Source organism: Macrosteles quadrilineatus, unplaced genomic scaffold (genome assembly GCF_028750875.1).
Source record: "Macrosteles quadrilineatus isolate MER2022 unplaced genomic scaffold, UCM_ALF_1.0 Scaffold_8__2_contigs__length_117827958, whole genome shotgun sequence".
Taxonomy (NCBI): Eukaryota; Metazoa; Arthropoda; class Insecta; order Hemiptera; family Cicadellidae; genus Macrosteles; species Macrosteles quadrilineatus.
In genome coordinates, this window is record NW_026542601.1 from 19,423,948 (window position 1) to 19,444,063 (window position 20,116).

Here is a 20,116-nt window from a genome sequence, read left to right on the forward strand (position 1 = left end):
TTCTGTGACTGGCTCACAAAACTATGATGTTTTTATAAAAAATTGGCGACAGCTTGTATACCAGGACCAGCTGTCACCAATGGGAGGGATGTCTTTTGCTCAGTATCCAATAGTCATTATTGCCAACCCAACACTTGCAAGTTTAACTTATGTTTTCTCAGTTACATGTAGTAGTACGTGTCCATGTGTGGAATCTTGCTTACTCCATAATATAAGTGCTTCACTGGTACAGCCCATCTGTTTTTATGTGATTCCTGACTGGTGTACAAGTAATTTTGTTTGTAATATATTTTTATTTATAAGTGTAAATACTGTTGTCATAAATGTATACAGAATGTGTAAGAAAGGACAAGTGGCCTTTTGCCTGTTGAAATAATGGCTTTTCATTTAAACATTCAATATAAGCTAGTTTGTTTTCCTGTTCCTAAATAAATTCATCCAAGACCACATTAGGACTTAACAAAAAAAGTAAATCCTAGATTTTTTATTGACAGTTAATTTACCTCTTATATGAAAATTCAAAATAATGAGATGCAGAATGTTCTTAAATAAATACTTCTTGTCAATATTCCCCGTGGGAAGAGCAACTGTTTCAGATTTAGAGCTTGTTTTTTGTTTTATGACAATCATACCATGAACATGTTTAATTCTTTTTCTTTAAGTAAGTTTTCCTAAATAAAGTCAACAAGAACCCAAAACTGAGCAGTACACCTTTAGCTTGACATTAATATATTATTACCCATGTGCGTCCATCAATATGGGCAATCGAAGGAATTGAATGCCAGAAACGGCATGAGCTCTGTGGGCCTAGGTCACACGTTGACCTGAACTGAAGTAATGTGACAAACAATCCCAGGTCTGTGTCCAATGTCCAACAAACAGAGTAGAGGGGGTTTTTAGTGAGTGGTCTGGAGTCTCACACTACAGGCTGGCCACCTGTGTGCGTAACAGCATTTTTACCAACTCTCCTTTAAAAAAAAATCAATATGAACAAGGGGGGCCCGAGTCCCCCTTAGAGACCATATGTAACAAAATGTTTGTACATTTAAAAATTATTCAATAAACACTAAATTTACAATACACAGGCACATTTAGTTTTGTTTTAATCATTTGAAAATAATGAAAATCAAACATTTTGTGAATACATTTAGACATTTTCAGGGAGAGGATGCCTGGACCCCCTTTTCCTGGTGGTTATTCTTATCCCCCAGTCGCCTTTATGGAACAATTGGATGGACGCCCATGATCCTACCACACAAAAATTAACACAAGTTTTTTTTAATTATGAATGCATTTCTTTAGCTTAGAAAGTAAACCTAAAAAAGGGAAATAATAATAAAACATGTTCTTAATTAGGTGTAAATGCACTGCTAAAGAATTATTTTTAACATATACATTGGTTTTACAAATTTACACTGTCAACTAATTGTTAGTCTGTAGCTCTTATTCAGGGGCTTTACTGAGGTAGAATAGATCTTAAGAAAGCATAAGTAAATTTAATTTCAAAAGTTGAATGTATTGTTAAGCATGTTCTGTAGTTCTTGAGTTAGGTTACTAGAAAAAGAGTTTTAGGATAAAAAAATCACATTATGGCGGTACAAAATATTTATTATGAACAGTAGCGTGAAATGTATCAATCAAAATAGTCCTCAATATCAATATCAGGATTCAGAAGATCTTCACCAAAGTCAGTCAAGTCGAGTTGATTCAAAATCAGGTTTTCACACATCTCCTCCAAGTCTGTTTCGCCAATGAGTACAGCTCCCTGCATTCGTCCATTCTTCATTACACATTTGACATATTCAACTCCTTTTGTGATCCTGAGTAAAACCTCATAGTTATTAGCCAAAGTCTGACCATTGAACAAACCCAGCAAAACTACTTTGTAGCCGAAAAATTTTGTTACATGGGAAAACATCTCGAAACAAAAGTCTTGATAGAATTGCTCCTCTTTGAGAGCAGCAGACATTGCCTTGGCAGCGTACGTCCCCATTTGTCTTGCCTGAGTCCATAAACGCATTTGGAACCAATGAGGAGCTCTGTCCCAAGAAGCATGGCAGACGTCTCCAGCAGCGAAAATATCAGGTAAATTGGTTTCCATTTTCCAGTCAACCTTTATTCCACCATCCTCAGCCTTGTCAAAAACTCGGTTGCATTTCATATCAAAATTACAACAAGGAACAACTCCTGTTGCAGAAACAATGAAATCACATCCATAGATTTGACCATTTGTTAGTTTGACAAAGGTTTGCCATCTTTCTTGGTCAGACTTATCAACAAGGTTTTTGGCTTCTTCAGGGCTCAAAACTGAATCCACTTCAGACTTGTATTCTATAACAACTTTAGTGTCACTTCTGAGTGATCCCTGCAACTTGTATTTAGAATGCCAATCAGGTCCTAGAGCAGCGCCTGATTTTTCTAAATGACTTTTATCATCTTCTACTGTATACTTCATTCGTTTCACAATTGGTGGGGTATCACTTACATCTTGCTTTAAAAGTCTGTCTTGAAAAAATTCAGCTGCGACTGGATCAATAAAGTTTGCTGATATATGTTCATCTTTTATTACCCAAATCAATTCAACACCAGTTAGTTCGTAAATGATTTCAGTTGCAATCCCACCGTTTCCAACAACCACAATCCTGGAAGAATCTTGTACCCGGTCCTGAAAGTCCTTGACTGACTCTGTGTCCCTTATACCGACAATATTTTTACTTTCACCGGGAATAAGTTTAGGTGAAGCGCCACTACACAAACACAGTTTCTTGTACTTCAATTCCACTCCACTTTTTAGAAACACAAGGTGTTTGATAGAATCAAATCCGGTGACAAAATCTTTGACAACCGTAACAGAAGGGTTACTTTGAGATAGTGTATCGGCTTCTCTTTCTTCAATGTCAAATCTAGTCAACATTTTGGTGAGGGGAACTAAGTTCGTAACGGCTTTAATTAATGGGCTAGCTGTTATCAAAGCAATCTTAGAATCTAAACAAAGAAACGCAAGCGATTCAGCGCACGATACACCAGCAATACCACCGCCTACAATAACAAAATCAAACTCTTCCATATTTACAAGTTTCCTACGATCCTTTTTGTTTTACTGACTTTTTAATGTTTCCTTACTGACGTATTCTGAGTAGTCATATTCATGAAATGGTAGGTCAAATGTGATCAAGCCTAAGTCTTTAGCTTGCAGTATGGCTACCAACAATTCATTGTGGCGATGCTGACACAGGCCAGTGGTTCTGAAACAAAACCAAAAATAAAAATAGAAGTAGTTAAGAAAAGAAGTTTGAACAACAATACAACACTTTCTAGCTACAAAATAACCACCACAGGGGTAAACAGGATAGCTAGAAACTATGTTTTAGTGTATGTTCGTATACCAGTTCAGTGATTGCAAAGACATAAAGGGTTACAGAAATAAGGTTGAAAATACACTACTGTATTATTACAAAACTGGTTAAAACTAATATAGATTAAGTAAACAATATTTTTTTTTAGTAATTGATTTTTGTCAGCAAGTTTGATCACTATCTTTCATTGTGTTTCACTAAAGAAAAGGTTAAGGGGACAATATAAAAAAAACTTGAAACTAAATGAAAATGCAGCAGCCAAGAATGGGCAAGTTCTTGTATAAAATAGTGAAAAAGAGAGATAGGAAGCATTAAGACAGTTTGACAGAATAATTTCCCCTCATTCCCTGTATGCTCAAAACCACTTGTGGTACAAAAAAAAAACCACCTACGTTAAACAACTTGTTAAATCAATGCTAAACCTTCTTCCCCTTATAACTAGTTACAACTTCTTATTACAAACACTTTGTTACAGTACGATCTCACTAAGTCAGCCCCCTTTACTTGGGATCTCCGGATAACCGAGACAAGATTAAACATAATTATAAATTAGGCCTAATACAAAATACACAGTTGGGTAGTGCTATTGCTTTATACCATCAGATAATAGAGCATTAACCGCATTTAATTGTACTGACTGTGCATCGTATACATCAGTGCAGCGCTTTGCCCTGTGTAGTGAGTAATTGTCATTGTTTTTATTTTGTTGTGATGCGTAAATATCTATTGGTAAAGTGTGTCTCTCAATAATAAGGTAAATTATCGTGAGAATTTGTTTTTGAATGTTTTTTGCTCTTTGTCAGGCTAACACTGATTCCTGTTGTGTCGTATTAGCCATGGTCTCGAATGGTCTGACTTAATGAGGTAGTACTGTACAAGTATCAAACAAATTGAAATTAGTAAGTTATCTACAAACCTGTATGATAATGTTTCTCCAGTATGAGGGGATATGAACTGTTTGAGAAGGTTGATGTTTTTGGGGTGCAACACTAAGTATTCATCCCGGCAAATAGGGCAAGGGTTCCCAGTTGTGATTTGGTTTTGTCTCTGAAATCAGAATCAATTAAGTGATAGTTGATGTTAAAACTGGTCAAATCATTCTTTGAAATAAATGGAGAAAATAATCGCTTCATGAGAACTTTTACGTAGTTTTTTTTAAATTTGGAGCCTTGTAAACTCAAAAATTGTCACCCCTTTCACAACATGATTGCTGAAGTTGGGGCAAAATCAAACAGGTAATGGCCCAATGATTTATTTAGCCTATATCAATTATTTATATCATGATCTGTGGATGCGATACTCCCTGGTGTGGATTTACGTCCGCACTAGTAAGTACTACGACTATCCGCAGTACTATCCTGATGATTAGACCAATTTGTAAGTTATAAGGCTAAAATGTGGTTCGGATTCCACTATAAACTGTAGGTTCCTTGGTTGGTATTGGCTGTACGGGCTATTAATTAACAGTCCTATATAAGGAACATGATGGCCTTAAGTTAGTCAGTTACAAGATTGTGCCACTCATCCTACGTCCTACACTCATCACCATTCACATCTGGCTTAAAATAATACCTACCTTCGTATGGTCGCAATTTCAATAAAAGTATATAGTATCAATGATGGAAAAATGTCTACCCTGTTGAAATTAAATCTTGAATATATTTTCAGTTTACATTTTGAGTACGGTAATAATCATTTTAATATAATAGCATTGACTATTGGATACTGAAGTTGTATTAATAAATAGCTTGGAAACAAAAAAAAATAATTGAATTAACTTACTATGCAACGCTTCCTGGTTTTCTTTGGAGGAATTGAACCTTTATGGTTTCTTCGGTAGTGGGTCCAAACGGGGTCTTCGCCATAAGTTGTTTTGTATGCTGAAAAAATATAGTATCCAATGTAAAAAGAAAAACGTACAGCCTGTACATTCAATACTGTTAATTAACTTTTGGAATACCAATTTAAATACAGACTACAGAGTTTTTCTTATTATAGGCTGTCACGATTGTGACAGAAATTATATTTTATTTTCATATGTTATAAGGAAATAGAATTGAATGTGAGTACAAATCCTGGAAAACTAGAAGAAACCGGTTTTCTTAGTTCAAGTCGATGCCAGCATTGGTAACTGCAAACGCGCAGTCTGGTGGCAAGTGTTCGAGACTAGGCTGAGGGTAGCGATGATTCATAATTTGGAGGAGAACCACGTTGTTTCAATCTCATTTTGCGTAGTTGTGGCCGACAGTCAACTTGTTCCCTCGATTTGGAGGGTTCAAGTCCCAGAGAAACATCGTCGGAGAGTACACCATCGCCTATCTGCTGTCTGGAGGAGCCTGGACCAGTATCACCTTCTTGGGGGCCTGACAACCATCTGGGGACTATCAGTTTGCAAACCATGGACGTCTTCTCACCAGTAGACTGTCTCCGGCTCAGATCATCTCACTGAAGCTCCACCAAGGATTGAAGACAGCATCCGTGAAGTGATGAGTACCCTTCACCATGTTACACATCAATATTTTCAAGTTTAATGATTAGGCCTATATTCGTGTTGTAAAGTAGGAAAGTATGGACTTTGGAGAGGACAAGAAGTTTTAGGGGGATTTTTATATATAAGGTTTGATCGATCAAAGAAAGGGGAGGGCAAAATAAAGGGGGGGGGGGTTAGTAATGATTGTAATGTTTATTTTGGTTAAGTGAAGATATTAATTTTGTTAATTTTCTAAGGTCAATATCATACTGAACAATTGTTAGTTTTAAGAGTTTATTTCATTATATTGGATTTTTACTGGAATAATAAGACTTCTTATTTCAGCATGCCCTTCTTGCCTCCTTTCACAGCACGTTATACTTGATTTTAAATTTAAGACACTTAGGTGTGTCAGATGCGCCACTCTGCTAATCAAGTTCGTGTTTGTGGGAGGTGGAGAGAGAAGCATGATGAAATAGAGATTTTAAAGGTTTTTGAGTCAAGTAAATAAATCATGGGTTTCAATGTTGATCTGCTCCACAAAGATGAGCTGTTGTACGAGTTGCAATGGCGGGGTTTCCCTGTTACTGTAAATAATACTGTAACTATCTTGAGAAAACAACTTAGGAAGGCTTTGAAGGATAATGTACCGACGAAATGGGAAAATTTAACTGTGTTAAGGGTAACAATAGAACTAGACAATTGTCGAGAGAAGGTTGAAGAATTTCGGGAATTACTCGCGAGTGTTGAAGAGATTAAGGAGGCGGTCGGTATTCATAGGTTGAAAGAGCGAGTCAGTCATTTGAGGCGACGTTTGGGTAATTTGCTCGAAAACGGGAATATTCGTTTGCCAGATCAATCGCGAAGCCAGGTTTCAGAATGGGTCAATGAGTCCAATCAGTGGGAAAAGGCACTGCGTAAAGGTTTAGATAGGTTAGACCAGACCGTAGTTGAAGCTAGTTTGAGAAAGTTAAGTGAAACACATGAAGTTGAGGAGAATGGTATCGAGTCGGATAGTATAGATTATAGTAAGGATGTTTTTGAGCCAGAAAGTGCGCAAGCGATGGGTAATTTGGATAAGAACCAAACAGAAAACAATGTTTCTGGGTCTAATGTAGAGATAAGCAATTTGGGTATTGATAAGAGGTTGCATACATCTTCTACTTCTGAGTTGTTTACAAAACTAACAAATCCACTTGAAAAAATCATACGTGAAATCCCTTCTAATGTTAATGGCTTGGACCACAATAAGTTATTAGCTTTACTCAATGTAGTAAATAAGTTGAAAAAGTGTGGTAAACTTAATGATTCACAGGTGTTAGAGGTTGTAGCTAGTCATGTAAGCGAACCATTGTTGGGTAGAATAAATACGCACATCCAATGTGGGTCAAATGTAAGCTCTGTGCATAGTGCCTTACTAAGGTACTTCATTCCACAGGGTTTATATGAGAAGCTAAAACGTGACCTGGTACATAGACCCCAGGGTCCAGACGAACCTCTTGCCATGTATGTGTGTGAGGTAAGGAACAACGCGGAGTTGTTAAAATGTGATTACTCAGAACGTGAACTGATTGACGTAATTATCGTAGGAATAAATCCGAGGGACAGAAATAAATTAGTTTTCCAGGAATTTCCTAAAAGTTTACAAGATTTGGAAAAAATGTGTATGGTAATTAAGAATGTTGAGTATAATGACTGGGAAAGGGAACAGATAAGAGGGAGAAGGAATCAGTTTGGCGGTAATAATTCTGGTCGTGGTTATGTAAATAATGTAAATACAACTAATGGAAGAGAAGGCGGGAGTAATCAGATGGAACCACGATTATGTCACTACTGTTCTAAACCCGGTCATTTCATAAGGGATTGTTGGAAACGAGGTAGGGACATTAGGGGAGGTTACACTAGGGGAGGTCACACAAGTGGCGGGTCAAACAGGGATGACGTTGGGAGTAGGCCTACAGGGACCAACAATCAGGGAAACTAGTGAGAGGGAAGAGTGCCTTCCATAAAACAGGGGACTTTAATAAAAAGAAATTTAAGAAAACATTCAATAACAGTTTATGTAATTTAGATGTTAAGAAACATGTTAAAAATGAGAAAAATCAGGTAAAGAAATTAGAGAGAAAGATTAAGAATAGGCGTTGGTTCAAAACGAAAAGAGGTATTCATAACTTGCCAGTAGTAAATGTACATTTTAGTAACAATATGGTACAGTGTGCATTGTTAGATTCGGGGAGCTCTATAAACATTATAGGTAAGAATGTTTATGATAAGCTGGAATCTAAAAGGCTAGTGATAAGCAGGTCTAACGATAAGGTTAACTGTGTCACCGCTACAAGTGAATCCGTAAACTTATTAGGTAAATGCATTGTGAAAGTAAAAATCCAAAATAAGTCATGGCCCGTGCAGTTTTTTATTGCCGAGAAAATAACCTGGGATGTAATATTAGGAGTTAGGTTCATGGAGAAAACTGGACTAGTTTTAAATCTAAGAGAAAATAAAGGTTATTTTTCATTTGATATGGACAATATTTTCAATTTGAATGTAAACGAAAGTAACAAGGTGAAAGCTGTCAGTTGTGGTGGTTTAGAGTTAAAGATTGGGCGGTTAAATCTCAAGGACCGAATTGAAAGTTTAGTAGAACGCAATCCACAGGTTTTTACAAATGAAATAGGAAAGGCTTTAGATTTTGAATGTGAAATAAAGTTAAAGGACACTTCTCCTGTAAAGATAAGACCCTATCCTGTTTCCCCGCCAAACATGAAAATCATGCGAGACATAACAGATTCGTTATTAAAGCAAGGTATTATTGAACCAAGTTTGTCAAACTATTCATCACCTAGTTTCCTAGTTAGTAAAGGGGAGGGGAAAGGTCATAGGTTGGTGACAAATTATAAAGAACTGAATTCAAAGATTGAGCCTATCGTGCACCCTATAGGAGAATTGCAAGGGTCATTTAACTATCTTAGCGGAGCTTCAATTTACACTGTGCTAGATTTAAACAATTCGTATTATCAGGTGCCCTTAGATCCTAAAAGTAGGCACCTAACTGCGTTCTCCACTCCTTACTCACTTTACCAATACCGCCGTTGTCCCTATGGACTACACCTTGGATCTGGGTTATTGTCAAGTTATCTAGATAGAGTCTTTGGAGACTTAAAATTCAAGTCTGTAATATCGTTTGTTGACGATATAGTGGTTTTCTCTAAAGATCCAGAGGAACATATGGAACATTTAACGGAAGTTGTAAATAGGTTATCAAAAGCTAATTTGACTATTAATCCAAGTAAGGTGCTGTTTGCTGCGGAGGAAATAAGTTTCCTAGGACACCGGGTTTCCCACAACACATTGAAAGTTGACCCAGATAGGACAAACGCTATTAGGGAGTATAAGAGTCCGACATCTGTGAAAAACCTAAGCAGGTTTATTGGAATGATAAATTTTTACTCGAGGTTCATTGAAAATTATGCAATATTATGTGCCCCGTTGAATGAGTTACGAAAGAAAAATGCTAAGTTTATATGGACGGACGAATGTGAAGCTAATTTTCAAAAGTTGAAGGAATTAATCAGTAACCCTCCCGTGTTAAGATTACCAAACTATGACATGCCCTTTATACTGCAAACAGATGCGAGCCAAGTAGGTTTGGCGTCAGTGTTATTGCAAGAGATCGATGGTGTTAGATTTCCAGTACATTATTACTCTAAGAAGTTTACAAAGCAGGAACTAAACCTTACTGTTTACGAAAAGGAAGCATTAGCAGTTGTACTGTCGATTCAAAAGTTTAGGAGTTACCTGGAAGTTATGCCATTTTATTTAGAGACGGACAATCAAAGTTTATCTTGGGTTTTATCACACCACAATAAGTTAGGTAAATTGGGGCGCTGGACAGAGTTAATATTGGGGTTACCTTTCAAAGTAAAGCACATTAAAGGTAAGGATAATAAGATTGCGGATTGCTTGTCTAGGATGTTTGAGGGATATCCCAATATTGAAGTTGAAAGTGAGATGTCAGATGATAAGATAAATGAGTTGGTAAATAACCTGAGTTGTGTAATGAATAAGGAAATCAGCCTTAATAATGTAATTAATAACTTAACGGAGTATCCAGCAGCCTTTACTGACATACGTGAGCACCAAAGAAAAGATGAAAACCTTTCAAAGATTATAGGTCAGATACAGAATGGTGATAAGGTGTCACCATACACGATGAGTCAGGGAGTAGTATTATTCAAACCACCTAATAAAGTAAAAGGTCGGATTGTAGTTCCGGAAGCAATGAAAGATATGGTGTTACATTATTTTCACAACAGCGTTAGCACAGGGTGTCATTTAGGTATTTCTAAGACAGCGAATAAGATAAAGCATATATTTTTCTGGGAAAGGATGTTAGATGACATAAGAAATTATGTAAGAAAGTGTGAGGAGTGCTCTAGATCTAAACAATGTCAGCGTACGTATCATGGAGAAATAGTAGATTACCAAGCTTCAAAACCTATGAGTAAACTGTATATTGACATTGCAGGTAGTTTCCCGAGGAGTAAGATAGGCAATAGTATGTTGTTAGTGGTAGTAGATGATTTCACTAAGTATGTCTGGTTAGTTCCATTAAGAGATGCAAAAACACGCAATATTGTTAAGGCATTGGAAACACAGGTTTTTAAACATGTAGGAACACCTGAGATGATTGTTTGTGATAATGCTGCTTACTTTAGAGGAAATGAGTTTAAGAATTTCTGTTTCAAATATGGTGTGAAATTACACAGGATTGTGGCGTATAATGCAAAGTCGAATAAGAGCGAGCGCTACATAAAAACTGTAAAAGGTAGCATGGTAGCTCTACATCACGATTGTCATGACAGCTGGGATAGTAATTTGCATTATGTACAGTTAGCAATAAATACTGCTGTAAATGATGTAACCAAACACACGGCATTTGAACTTATGTACAACTTTGAGCCAAATTGTAGTTTGTCGACATTGTGGAAGGTAAAGGAGTTACTCGGTGATGCAACTGATAAGGGAGGAATAAAGGCCAAGTTTAGTACTGCGATAAGAAATCTAAGGCTTGCTCACGCTAAAACCAAGGAACGGAGATTAGTAAAAGAAGGTAGTAAACATCCATTTAAGTTGTTTGACGAAGTGTATGTAAGGCTTCACCATATTAGTAACAAGGCAGCCAAATTCCAAGCAAAACTTGCATACAAATGGTCCGAAAAGTTTAGGATTATCCATTTCTTGACACCTGTAACCGTGTTATTGCAAAAAGTATCAGATTTTAAAATCATTCAAAGAGCGCACCTTGATCAATTAAAGATGGTATGATTAAAGTAGGGCAATTGTGATGACATGAGATAAGAAATGATTATATGTACATAGTAACTTAGTAGATTTCTGTGAATATTTGTTGTGAAGCCTGAATAATAACGTGGTATTGAACGCCTAAGTGGAAGGTTATCAGCGAAGCCTGAATTAATGACACAATTAATTAATTGATATGGAACGCGAAGCTTGACACTTTAGAGCGAAGCATGACGAGATTATTGTTAGGAACGCAGAATAGACTGGAATCCGATAGTAAACGTTAACAATCAGTAAAAGTGAAAGAATTTATACATCTAAAATATAAAATGATATAATTGAATTTTACTACAATACGATTGGAATTTTTGCTTATCACTCGGACGCGAGTGAATGAAGCAACAAAGGTCTTATCTCTTCTTCACGCACAGTCTGTAAGAAGGAAGTTACATGGCCAGGTTTCTTTCTTCATAACAGTGTAAAGAAGACCAATATGTGTGTGTAGTATTTATAATTATGCAAATTTGGAAAATTATTAGAAAAAGGTAGAATTAAGCGTATGTAATTAAAATTATAACATTTCTTATGCCATGTTGATGTTAGATATTAAACAATGTATATAAAATAGGCGCCTATTTAAAAATGTTGTGTTTTCAGTGATGTGTTTTAAACAAATGTAATATTTCTTGTATTATATTGTAAATAGATATGTGTTAGTTTATAAGTAATTTTGAGACCTATGAGAAGGAAGTAATGAGTATATTGGTATTCATCAATTCATGTTATGAGATAGTATGGTTAGCAATGTAATCCAGGCTACTAACATGAAATTTTAAATGAACTGAAAGTTTGACAATTGTATCAAATAATTGAGTAAAATGTTGAGTAATGAAAGGGGAGGAGATGTAAGCAACCTGAAATAAGCGCGCGGCGAGAACGCGACCTTGATAGTTGGGTCAGATGTTTGATAAGAGATAATGCAAGCGGAAAGGTTTGTTTACTTTTCAACGTCTGTGATTATAGGTCGTCGAACCGTGTTGTTTGAAGGGTTTATGGTGTGGATTATGACACCGAGAAAAAAAATGGAGAAAACAAAAAAAATGCGTTTTATTTTGATTTGCAAAACAATATTTTTTGTTTGAAAGGGGAGATTTGTCACGATTGTGACAGAAATTATATTTTATTTTCATATGTTATAAGGAAATAGAATTGAATGTGAGTACAAATCCTGGAAAACTAGAAGAAACCGGTTTTCTTAGTTCAAGTCGATGCCAGCATTGGTAACTGCAAACGCGCAGTCTGGTGGCAAGTGTTCGAGACTAGGCTGAGGGTAGCGATGATTCATAATTTGGAGGAGAACCACGTTGTTTCAATCTCATTTTGCGTAGTTGTGGCCGACAGTCAACTTGTTCCCTCGATTTGGAGGGTTCAAGTCCCAGAGAAACATCGTCGGAGAGTACACCATCGCCTATCTGCTGTCTGGAGGAGCCTGGACCAGTATCACCTTCTTGGGGGCCTGACAACCATCTGGGGACTATCAGTTTGCAAACCATGGACGTCTTCTCACCAGTAGACTGTCTCCGGCTCAGATCATCTCACTGAAGCTCCACCAAGGATTGAAGACAGCATCCGTGAAGTGATGAGTACCCTTCACCATGTTACACATCAATATTTTCAAGTTTAATGATTAGGCCTATATTCGTGTTGTAAAGTAGGAAAGTATGGACTTTGGAGAGGACAAGAAGTTTTAGGGGGATTTTTATATATAAGGTTTGATCGATCAAAGAAAGGGGAGGGCAAAATAAAGGGGGGGGGGGGTTAGTAATGATTGTAATGTTTATTTTGGTTAAGTGAAGATATTAATTTTGTTAATTTTCTAAGGTCAATATCATACTGAACAATTGTTAGTTTTAAGAGTTTATTTCATTATATTGGATTTTTACTGGAATAATAAGACTTCTTATTTCAGCATGCCCTTCTTGCCTCCTTTCACAGCACGTTATACTTGATTTTAAATTTAAGACACTTAGGTGTGTCAAGGCTAATATCAAAAAATATATTTTTGTTGCCACCGCATGGAAATAATCACATTGTCGAACCTGTTAACGGTATGCAATAGTTATTTGTGCAACTAGTGAGCAAAGGGAGCAATTGACTCACTCAAGAGAAATATTTACTCACGAGCCGTAGGCGAGTGAGGAATGGTTTCTCGAGTGAGGCAATAGCACTTTGCACTCGAGTTGCACATTATATTTTTCCTACAGTTACCATAAAACAAATAAATGACACACGCCCTAGCCTTCTCGGCTATCTGTGCTTGAAGAATGAGGAGTCAAAAACCGGTATTTAAGCTGTCGCCACCGATTGCGAACAGATAGCGCTACAGATGGTTGTTCAATGCGTTACTAGGTAGCAGCACCAGTTAGTCACGGACTATTTAGATGAAATCTTTTAGTTTAAACACAACAGTGATCATAAATGTGTTCCTGAGACTTTGCTGCAAAACATTAGTTTCCCTAAAATGGCTATATTACGATAACCTCGTCCAACTAAATCAAGGTTAAATTCAATATTACATTGTAAACTATATGTCTTTTGATTTTATGAGATTTTGGTTTCAAATAATGCTATCAGAACATAAAAACTTATAGGAAAGCCAGAAAAATTACAACAAAAACTAAGTTTTATTTAATGTTTACTACAAGTACCGGGATTTATCTTTCTTATATAATTTTCTTATTGTGTTATTATTCAAAATTAGCCTAATTAATAAAATAGTGACAACATGACAGTTAAAATTCAACAACAGGTAATGGAATTAAAAGGCAAACAAAAAAGTCTTACAAAATATGAATTATTGGCCTAGCACTGAAAGGGTTAAAGCCTAAATATCATTTTTCTCAAGCTTTGCGATACCCAGATAGGTTCTGACTAAAAACACGTGTCTGTCCTTGGACTTTCCAACTAGGCCTATACAAATTCTACACGTAGACCATGAATTCTACATCGTCCCTACAAGTGTGCACTGTGCAAATTTTAACAAGCAAAACCATGAAAAAATGAATTACTGGCATTTATTAACCCCGATAAAGTTTTATTGGAGACTTATTACAGAAAATGGGACTATTACAGTGAATATAGATGTGAAGATGCTTGAGAATGTGTATGTGCCTAAAATTAAAGAAATTAACTTCAGGAACTTGTCGTTCAACAGGATAGAGCAAAGTAGCTGTAAGGGCATCGATGGCTCAGTTGTGAGATCATTTTTTCAGAACATCTTTATTTCATGGTAGAGCTAAGTGAAATATAATCAACCCATCAAAATTGACAGGTTCAACTCTATTATTTACAGCCCAATTTGTAGGGTTTTTCACAATTGAGTAGGTAATGTACCAGTAGGAATTTTGGAATAAATAACACTCTGAATTAGATTCGGAAATCTCATTATTGTTCTAATAATAAGTTTCAATGTACATGTAGGCCTACATACCTGAGCTTTGTAAGTACTGTATGCTAACATCTACAGGAATGACCTTCGATCTATCCTTGGCTGAGTCAACTATTTTCTTAGCCTGGTCATCACTTTCTTCTGACTTTTCTTCACAATATGTGCGGATTGGCAGATTTCTTATCTGACTTAGCAGAGAGGAGTGTACAACCTAAAAAAAATATTTTATTACAACTATACCTTTACAGCTGTGTTAACGGGTGGTCCATAAATAACAGATAGTTTTCAAACAGCTGTTAGGCCTACTCAGCTGTTATCATGCGTAACATTTTTATTGTTGCAGCACAACAACAGCAACGAGATGATATGACCCAACGATATGAGCAACGACATAATCGAGATATATCCCTAGATTATGTCTGATTTTTGATAAAAGACTCTTGCAGGTTACTGAAGGTGAAATACTCCTCGAGCGTCTAGTGTCTGAAGAAGCTCATTTCCACTTGTGTGTCAACACACAGAATTGTCATTACTGGCCAATATAAAATGTTCAAAGAACTCTTCCAAAGGCCTTTGTAGTTAGGTAATTGCTTGCTGTGGTGTAGCACTGTTTGAATAATTGGACCTTATTTTGTTGAAATACAGAATGGGGAAACGATTACTATGACTAAAGAACAATACAGGACATCAATCATTCAGGACTTCCATAAGCAATCTAAAGAACAGCAACATTGTCACGATAAAATCTGTGCTGTTAGTCCTAGTATGTACCTATACAGACAGCTGACAGCAAAATTATATTTGGCCTATTTAAATAGCAACTACTAATCTAATTTGGAATTACAGCAACACACAATCAATTAGAGTTGAAAGTCAAGGAATTGCCATCTCCTGTTCCCGATATTGAATGTATTTTTTTGAGTCTCCAGATAAACCCTCATATAAATATGCTTATTGTAACCTCTTACATACCCCCACAAAGACCATCGGCTGATTATGATCGCTTTTGTGAAGGTGTTGATGAGATCTTATCAACCGGGCCCAACTTCTTCATGTGTCTCCTCCTTGGTGACTTCAACCTGCCGCATGTAGACTGGACTGCTAATATAATTATGCCATCTTGTAACTCCTCTAGAAGACTGATAGACTTGGCAACTCTACATTCCCTTTATCAAGTTAACAATGTGCCTAATGCCAGGGGAGTCACTCTTGATCTGGTCTTTTCCTCGTCTAGTTCTACTAAAGTCTCACATGCATTGGACAATATTCTAACTCTTGAAGATACTCACCACCCAGCTTTATCTATCGATCTAAATGTGGATACCTTTGCCGATCAAAAAAGCACACTTTATGTCCCTGATTTCAACAGATGTGATCTTGATATGATATATCAGAGTCTCCTCAACAAATTGGGCACAGTCTACTATAGGATCCCAGGAATGCAAGACAGTATCTTCAGCTGGTTCTTGGAAACTATCAGATCTACAGTTCTACAGTTCACACCTATGAAGAAACTTGGGGCCACACGTTTTCCATGTTGGTTCAATGCCGAGTTGAAGAAACTAGTCGTGCTCAAGAAGTCACTTCATGCTCGGTACAAATATTCATTGCTACGCGCCGACTACGAGGAGTTCAGTAGAGCTAGAGCCAGGTGCAAAATACTTGCTGACAAATGCTTCTCTGATTATGTTGCCCATATAAACTCTTCTGTGCCTAGTAACCCAAAAATCTTCTGGAGCTTTGTAAACAAAATGAAGCGTGATAGAGACTCGGCATGCAGTTATACATTCAATGGACAGCATGCGTCTGATCCAGCTGAAACATGTAATCTATTCGCAAACTATTTCTCTTCTGTATATAGACAACCTTCAACTCCACCACCAGTGTATTCATTCGACACTCATCTCAACATTTCATCTTGCGTCTTATCCCCTGAAGATGTCTTGAAGAAACTGAAGTCACTGGATCCTCACAAAGGAATCGGGCCTGATGAAATACCTCCATCCGTTCTAAAACACTGTAGCGAACTCATTGCTCCCCAGCTAACTGTTCTTTACAATGACAGCTTAGCATCTGGTGTATTTCCTGCTGAATTTAAAATGGGCTTCGTAGTACCAATACACAAGTCTGCGTCTAAAGAGGAAGTAAAAAACTATAGACCCATTGTGATTCAGCCTGCACTCGCAAAAATCTTTGAGAGTCTCCTTCTTGATGCAATTAGTTTTCCCTTCAAGAGCTTGTTAAGTGTGGCTCAGCATGGTTTTATGCAGGGTAGATCTACAAACACTAATCTTCTTATTTTGCAACATCACATAATCACAGCATATTCATCCAAGGAGCAACTAGATTGTATCTATATTGACTTTAGTAAAGCATTCGACTGCATCAGCCACGACCATCTTTTGGCAAAATTAAAAGGGTATGGCATAGTCGGAAGCCTTTTGCGATGGTTTGAATCATATCTTAAAGACCGCACCTTAGCTGTCAAGTTTGCAGGAGCCAAGTCAATCCCTTTCCCTGCGGTTTCTGGAGTCCCCCAGGGTTCTCATCTGGGTCCATTTCTTTTCAATATATTTGTTAACGATGTTGTGGATAGTATCGACTCTCAGTGCTTGCTGTTTGCTGACGATATCAAGGTTTTCAAGTGTATAAAATCTCAGGCAGACTGTTCCACCCTTCAACAATGTTTGCACTCAATCGACAATTGGTGCCTGGATAACAGCATGGATATCAATGTTTCAAAGTCTGCAGTGGTATCTTATCACCGTACCGAGCAGCGTATTGACTTCTACTACACGATGAATAATGCCATCCTGCCACGGAAGAGTGCCATACGAGACCTAGGAGTTTTAATGTCATACGATTTAAACCCAGACCTGCACATAAATACAATCTGCAATAAAGCCTCTAAAGCTCTAGGTTTTGTCATTAGATGTGGTAGATACGGACTTGATGTTAATGCTCTGAGAACTCTTTACATGACTCAGGTTAGGCCTGTGCTGGAATATGGCAGCTTGATATGGAATCCACATCAAATCAGCCACATATCAAGAGTAGAAAAAATTCAGAATCGCTTTCTTCGCTCTATTGGCGTCAAGTTGGGCCATGAATTCTATACAGTGCCGATTGAAGATATTCGCATCGATATGGGCCTTCCTCGACTGAGTGACCGTAGACAATCTGCAGACCTGTCTTTCCTCTGGAAGTTGTTGAACGGCGAAGTTGATGCTCCAGAAATACTTCGCCTAATTAATTTCCACGTTCCTCGACACTTCAGGCACATTCAACTCTTCAACAAAGCTTCTTTTTCTACAAACTACGCCTTCCACAGTACAATTCCACGGCTTCACAGAATTGGAAATCAAGCATGCCAACATGTTGACGTGTTCACCTGCAAACTGAAAGCCATAAAAAATATCATCGTTTAAGTTGTTTTTGTTATTGTTTTTTGTTGATGAGAAATTGTCCTGAGATCACTGTCCGGAATTTGCACCTGTTTGTTGTTTGCACATTCAGATAAATTTGTATTGTACTGTTAAAATTTTTCACTTAGTTTACGTCACTGTTATTAATTGTTGTCATTTTTTTTCTTTTTTTTCTTGTCTGTCAAATATATTTATATTTTTGCTTGTTATTGTTATTATATTGAAATATTTATCAATTGTTATCAGTTTTGGTAATCGTATTTTTCTCTAAAAATGTTTATGCTTGTTAACTAGGATTTATAATACGCATGATCCAATTTTTGTTAAAGCATTTTTGGACAATCCTGTTGGTGTCATTTTTTCATGTTAGCAATCTTTTTTTTCAGCAAGATGAATCTGAATCTGACTTATATATATTTATAAATATTTTATTGTATTGCCCTCATGTATTATCGATTGTAAAAATGGTGTTTACCGTATGATAAATAAATAAATTGGGTGTGTTGCTAGCCTAGTGCTTAGCGTCTCGGACTTCGGTGCGGGAGGGACGGGTTCAATCCCGGGCACATCCATAATACTTTAGTGGGTTTGGACCGCTTTCCCTTAAAAGTGTTGTAAAATTCATTACTGTACAAAAATGCCACTGGCGTAGATACGAGAGAAAAAAAAGAAAAAAACACACTAGGGTGACCTACAAGGGGTTGGGATCCTAGACTTTAGTAAGAGAGGGATGAGTGTAATTCCTTCCTCCATTTTCACTAAAATGAAATAGCTCCCCCACTTTCTCTTAAAAGCGTTTGTAATACCTAGGCCTACATCGAAAAACACACTTGGGTAGGGGTACACAAAATTTGGGGCCTTATTATAATTTTACATAGGTAAAGTAAAGTTATACACACAGGCCTCAAAATTACTGGTGAAACCTACCGATAGCCCCACAATTCATTGCACAATTTGGTTTTGGGACAAATGGACCATTATAATGTAAGAGAGGATAAGAAAAGAGCACTTACTGCGGCCCCACAGTTGCCAATTGGATTAATTTTAGAGTTTGCGATAGCCAGCCTTCCAAAATGTAACTTGTTGAATCGTATTAAAATACGAAGAACCGACATAGCAAAAACCGACTATCTACTGTATAGGTTAGGAAACAACAACTTCGTAAAATATCTGAAGGGTAGATCCTTTATTTTATTTAAGCAGTGCTGGCAGGTATTGTCAAAACATGAAGGACAGTAAAACTGTAGTAAAATAACCACTCTAAATACACCTGATTAAGAAAGAAACTCACTACTTCAAAGAAGATAGTGCTAGGCGACTCTTATAAGTTATAATTATAAAACAAAACAAGAACAACAACAACACTCAACCAACACTCCACTCAACATAGGAAGAGAAGAGAACAAGACAATGGCAGAACGGCACTCGGCAGACGACGACGATGACGACCCAGGTTAGCCAACCCACCAACCTAGCCCAGCCGTTCGAACAATACTTCGAAGTTCGAATGGCGAAGGCGAGGCGAAGGAAGGAAGTATTTGTTTTGTTTAAATTCCTTTTTTGATTTACTTGCCATGTAACTCTACTGATATTTAACAATGCTACTGCTATTGATTTTATTATACTCTACCACTAGTGACAGCAAAAGCTTAATTGTTATTACACTATACTACAATAGTATTAATGATTTAAACAATCTTTATCAAATAATATTTCTATTATTATTAATTTTCATCATTAATATTATAATGTAAATTTATTTAATTTATCACAACTGCTTAGTCCTTGTAGACGATAGAATCCTACTCACTTGACGGCGAGACCTCCCAGAGCTGCAGGAAATGAGCCTAAGATAGAGAAAAAGAAGACACGAGTGTCTCTTGAAAACGAGGGAGGTGGATAATTTACCTGGTGCTGGTGAAGTGTTTCCTACTTGGTTTCTTGGTCGATCGTATAATGAAGTATCAATAGTAAGTGTCATAAACGTAATTAACGTATTGGCTGAAGGTGGTAAAACCCTCTATGCTGATCTTTAATAGGCTTGCATTGTTCAAATCATCCTGACGAAAAATTTTTTTTTTTTTTGGAGCAGTGGTTAATCGTATAGGCAGCTAGA

General features: G+C 36.9%; 2 protein-coding genes across 2 annotated transcripts; both read right to left on the reverse strand.

Moving 5' to 3' along the window:
* Positions 1 to 1,587: 1,587 nt before the first annotated feature.
* On the reverse strand, positions 1,588 to 3,067 carry LOC128999948 (pyridine nucleotide-disulfide oxidoreductase domain-containing protein 1). The gene has a single exon (XM_054426739.1). The coding sequence runs from the start codon at positions 3,065 to 3,067 to the stop codon at positions 1,634 to 1,636; it is 1,434 nt and encodes a 477-aa protein (XP_054282714.1). The 3' UTR covers positions 1,588 to 1,633.
* A 30-nt stretch (positions 3,068 to 3,097) lies between these two features.
* LOC128999949 (28S ribosomal protein S18b, mitochondrial) lies at positions 3,098 to 19,352 on the reverse strand. The gene is made up of 5 exons (XM_054426740.1): positions 19,014 to 19,352; positions 14,618 to 14,786; positions 5,139 to 5,236; positions 4,273 to 4,403; positions 3,098 to 3,245 (listed from the first exon to the last, which is right to left on the reverse strand). The coding sequence occupies exons 1-5, from the start codon at positions 19,113 to 19,115 to the stop codon at positions 3,098 to 3,100; spliced, it is 648 nt and encodes a 215-aa protein (XP_054282715.1). The 5' UTR covers positions 19,116 to 19,352.
* Positions 19,353 to 20,116: the final 764 nt, after the last annotated feature.

Bases quoted from the DNA above. Each gene is read 5' to 3' on its own strand.
- LOC128999949 (XM_054426740.1), bottom strand. From the start codon at position 19,115: ATGTCGGTTCTTCGTATTTTAATACGATTCAACAAGTTACATTTTGGA. The intron at 14,787-19,013 runs GTAAGTGCTCTT...TATTTTTTTTAG, and splicing joins TTGGCAACTGTGGGGCCGCA to GTTGTACACTCCTCTCTGCT. The intron at 4,404-5,138 runs GTAAGTTAATTC...TTCTGATTTCAG, and splicing joins AAACCAGGAAGCGTTGCATA to AGACAAAACCAAATCACAAC.
- LOC128999948 (XM_054426739.1), bottom strand. From the start codon at position 3,067: ATGGAAGAGTTTGATTTTGTTATTGTAGGCGGTGGTATTGCTGGTGTA.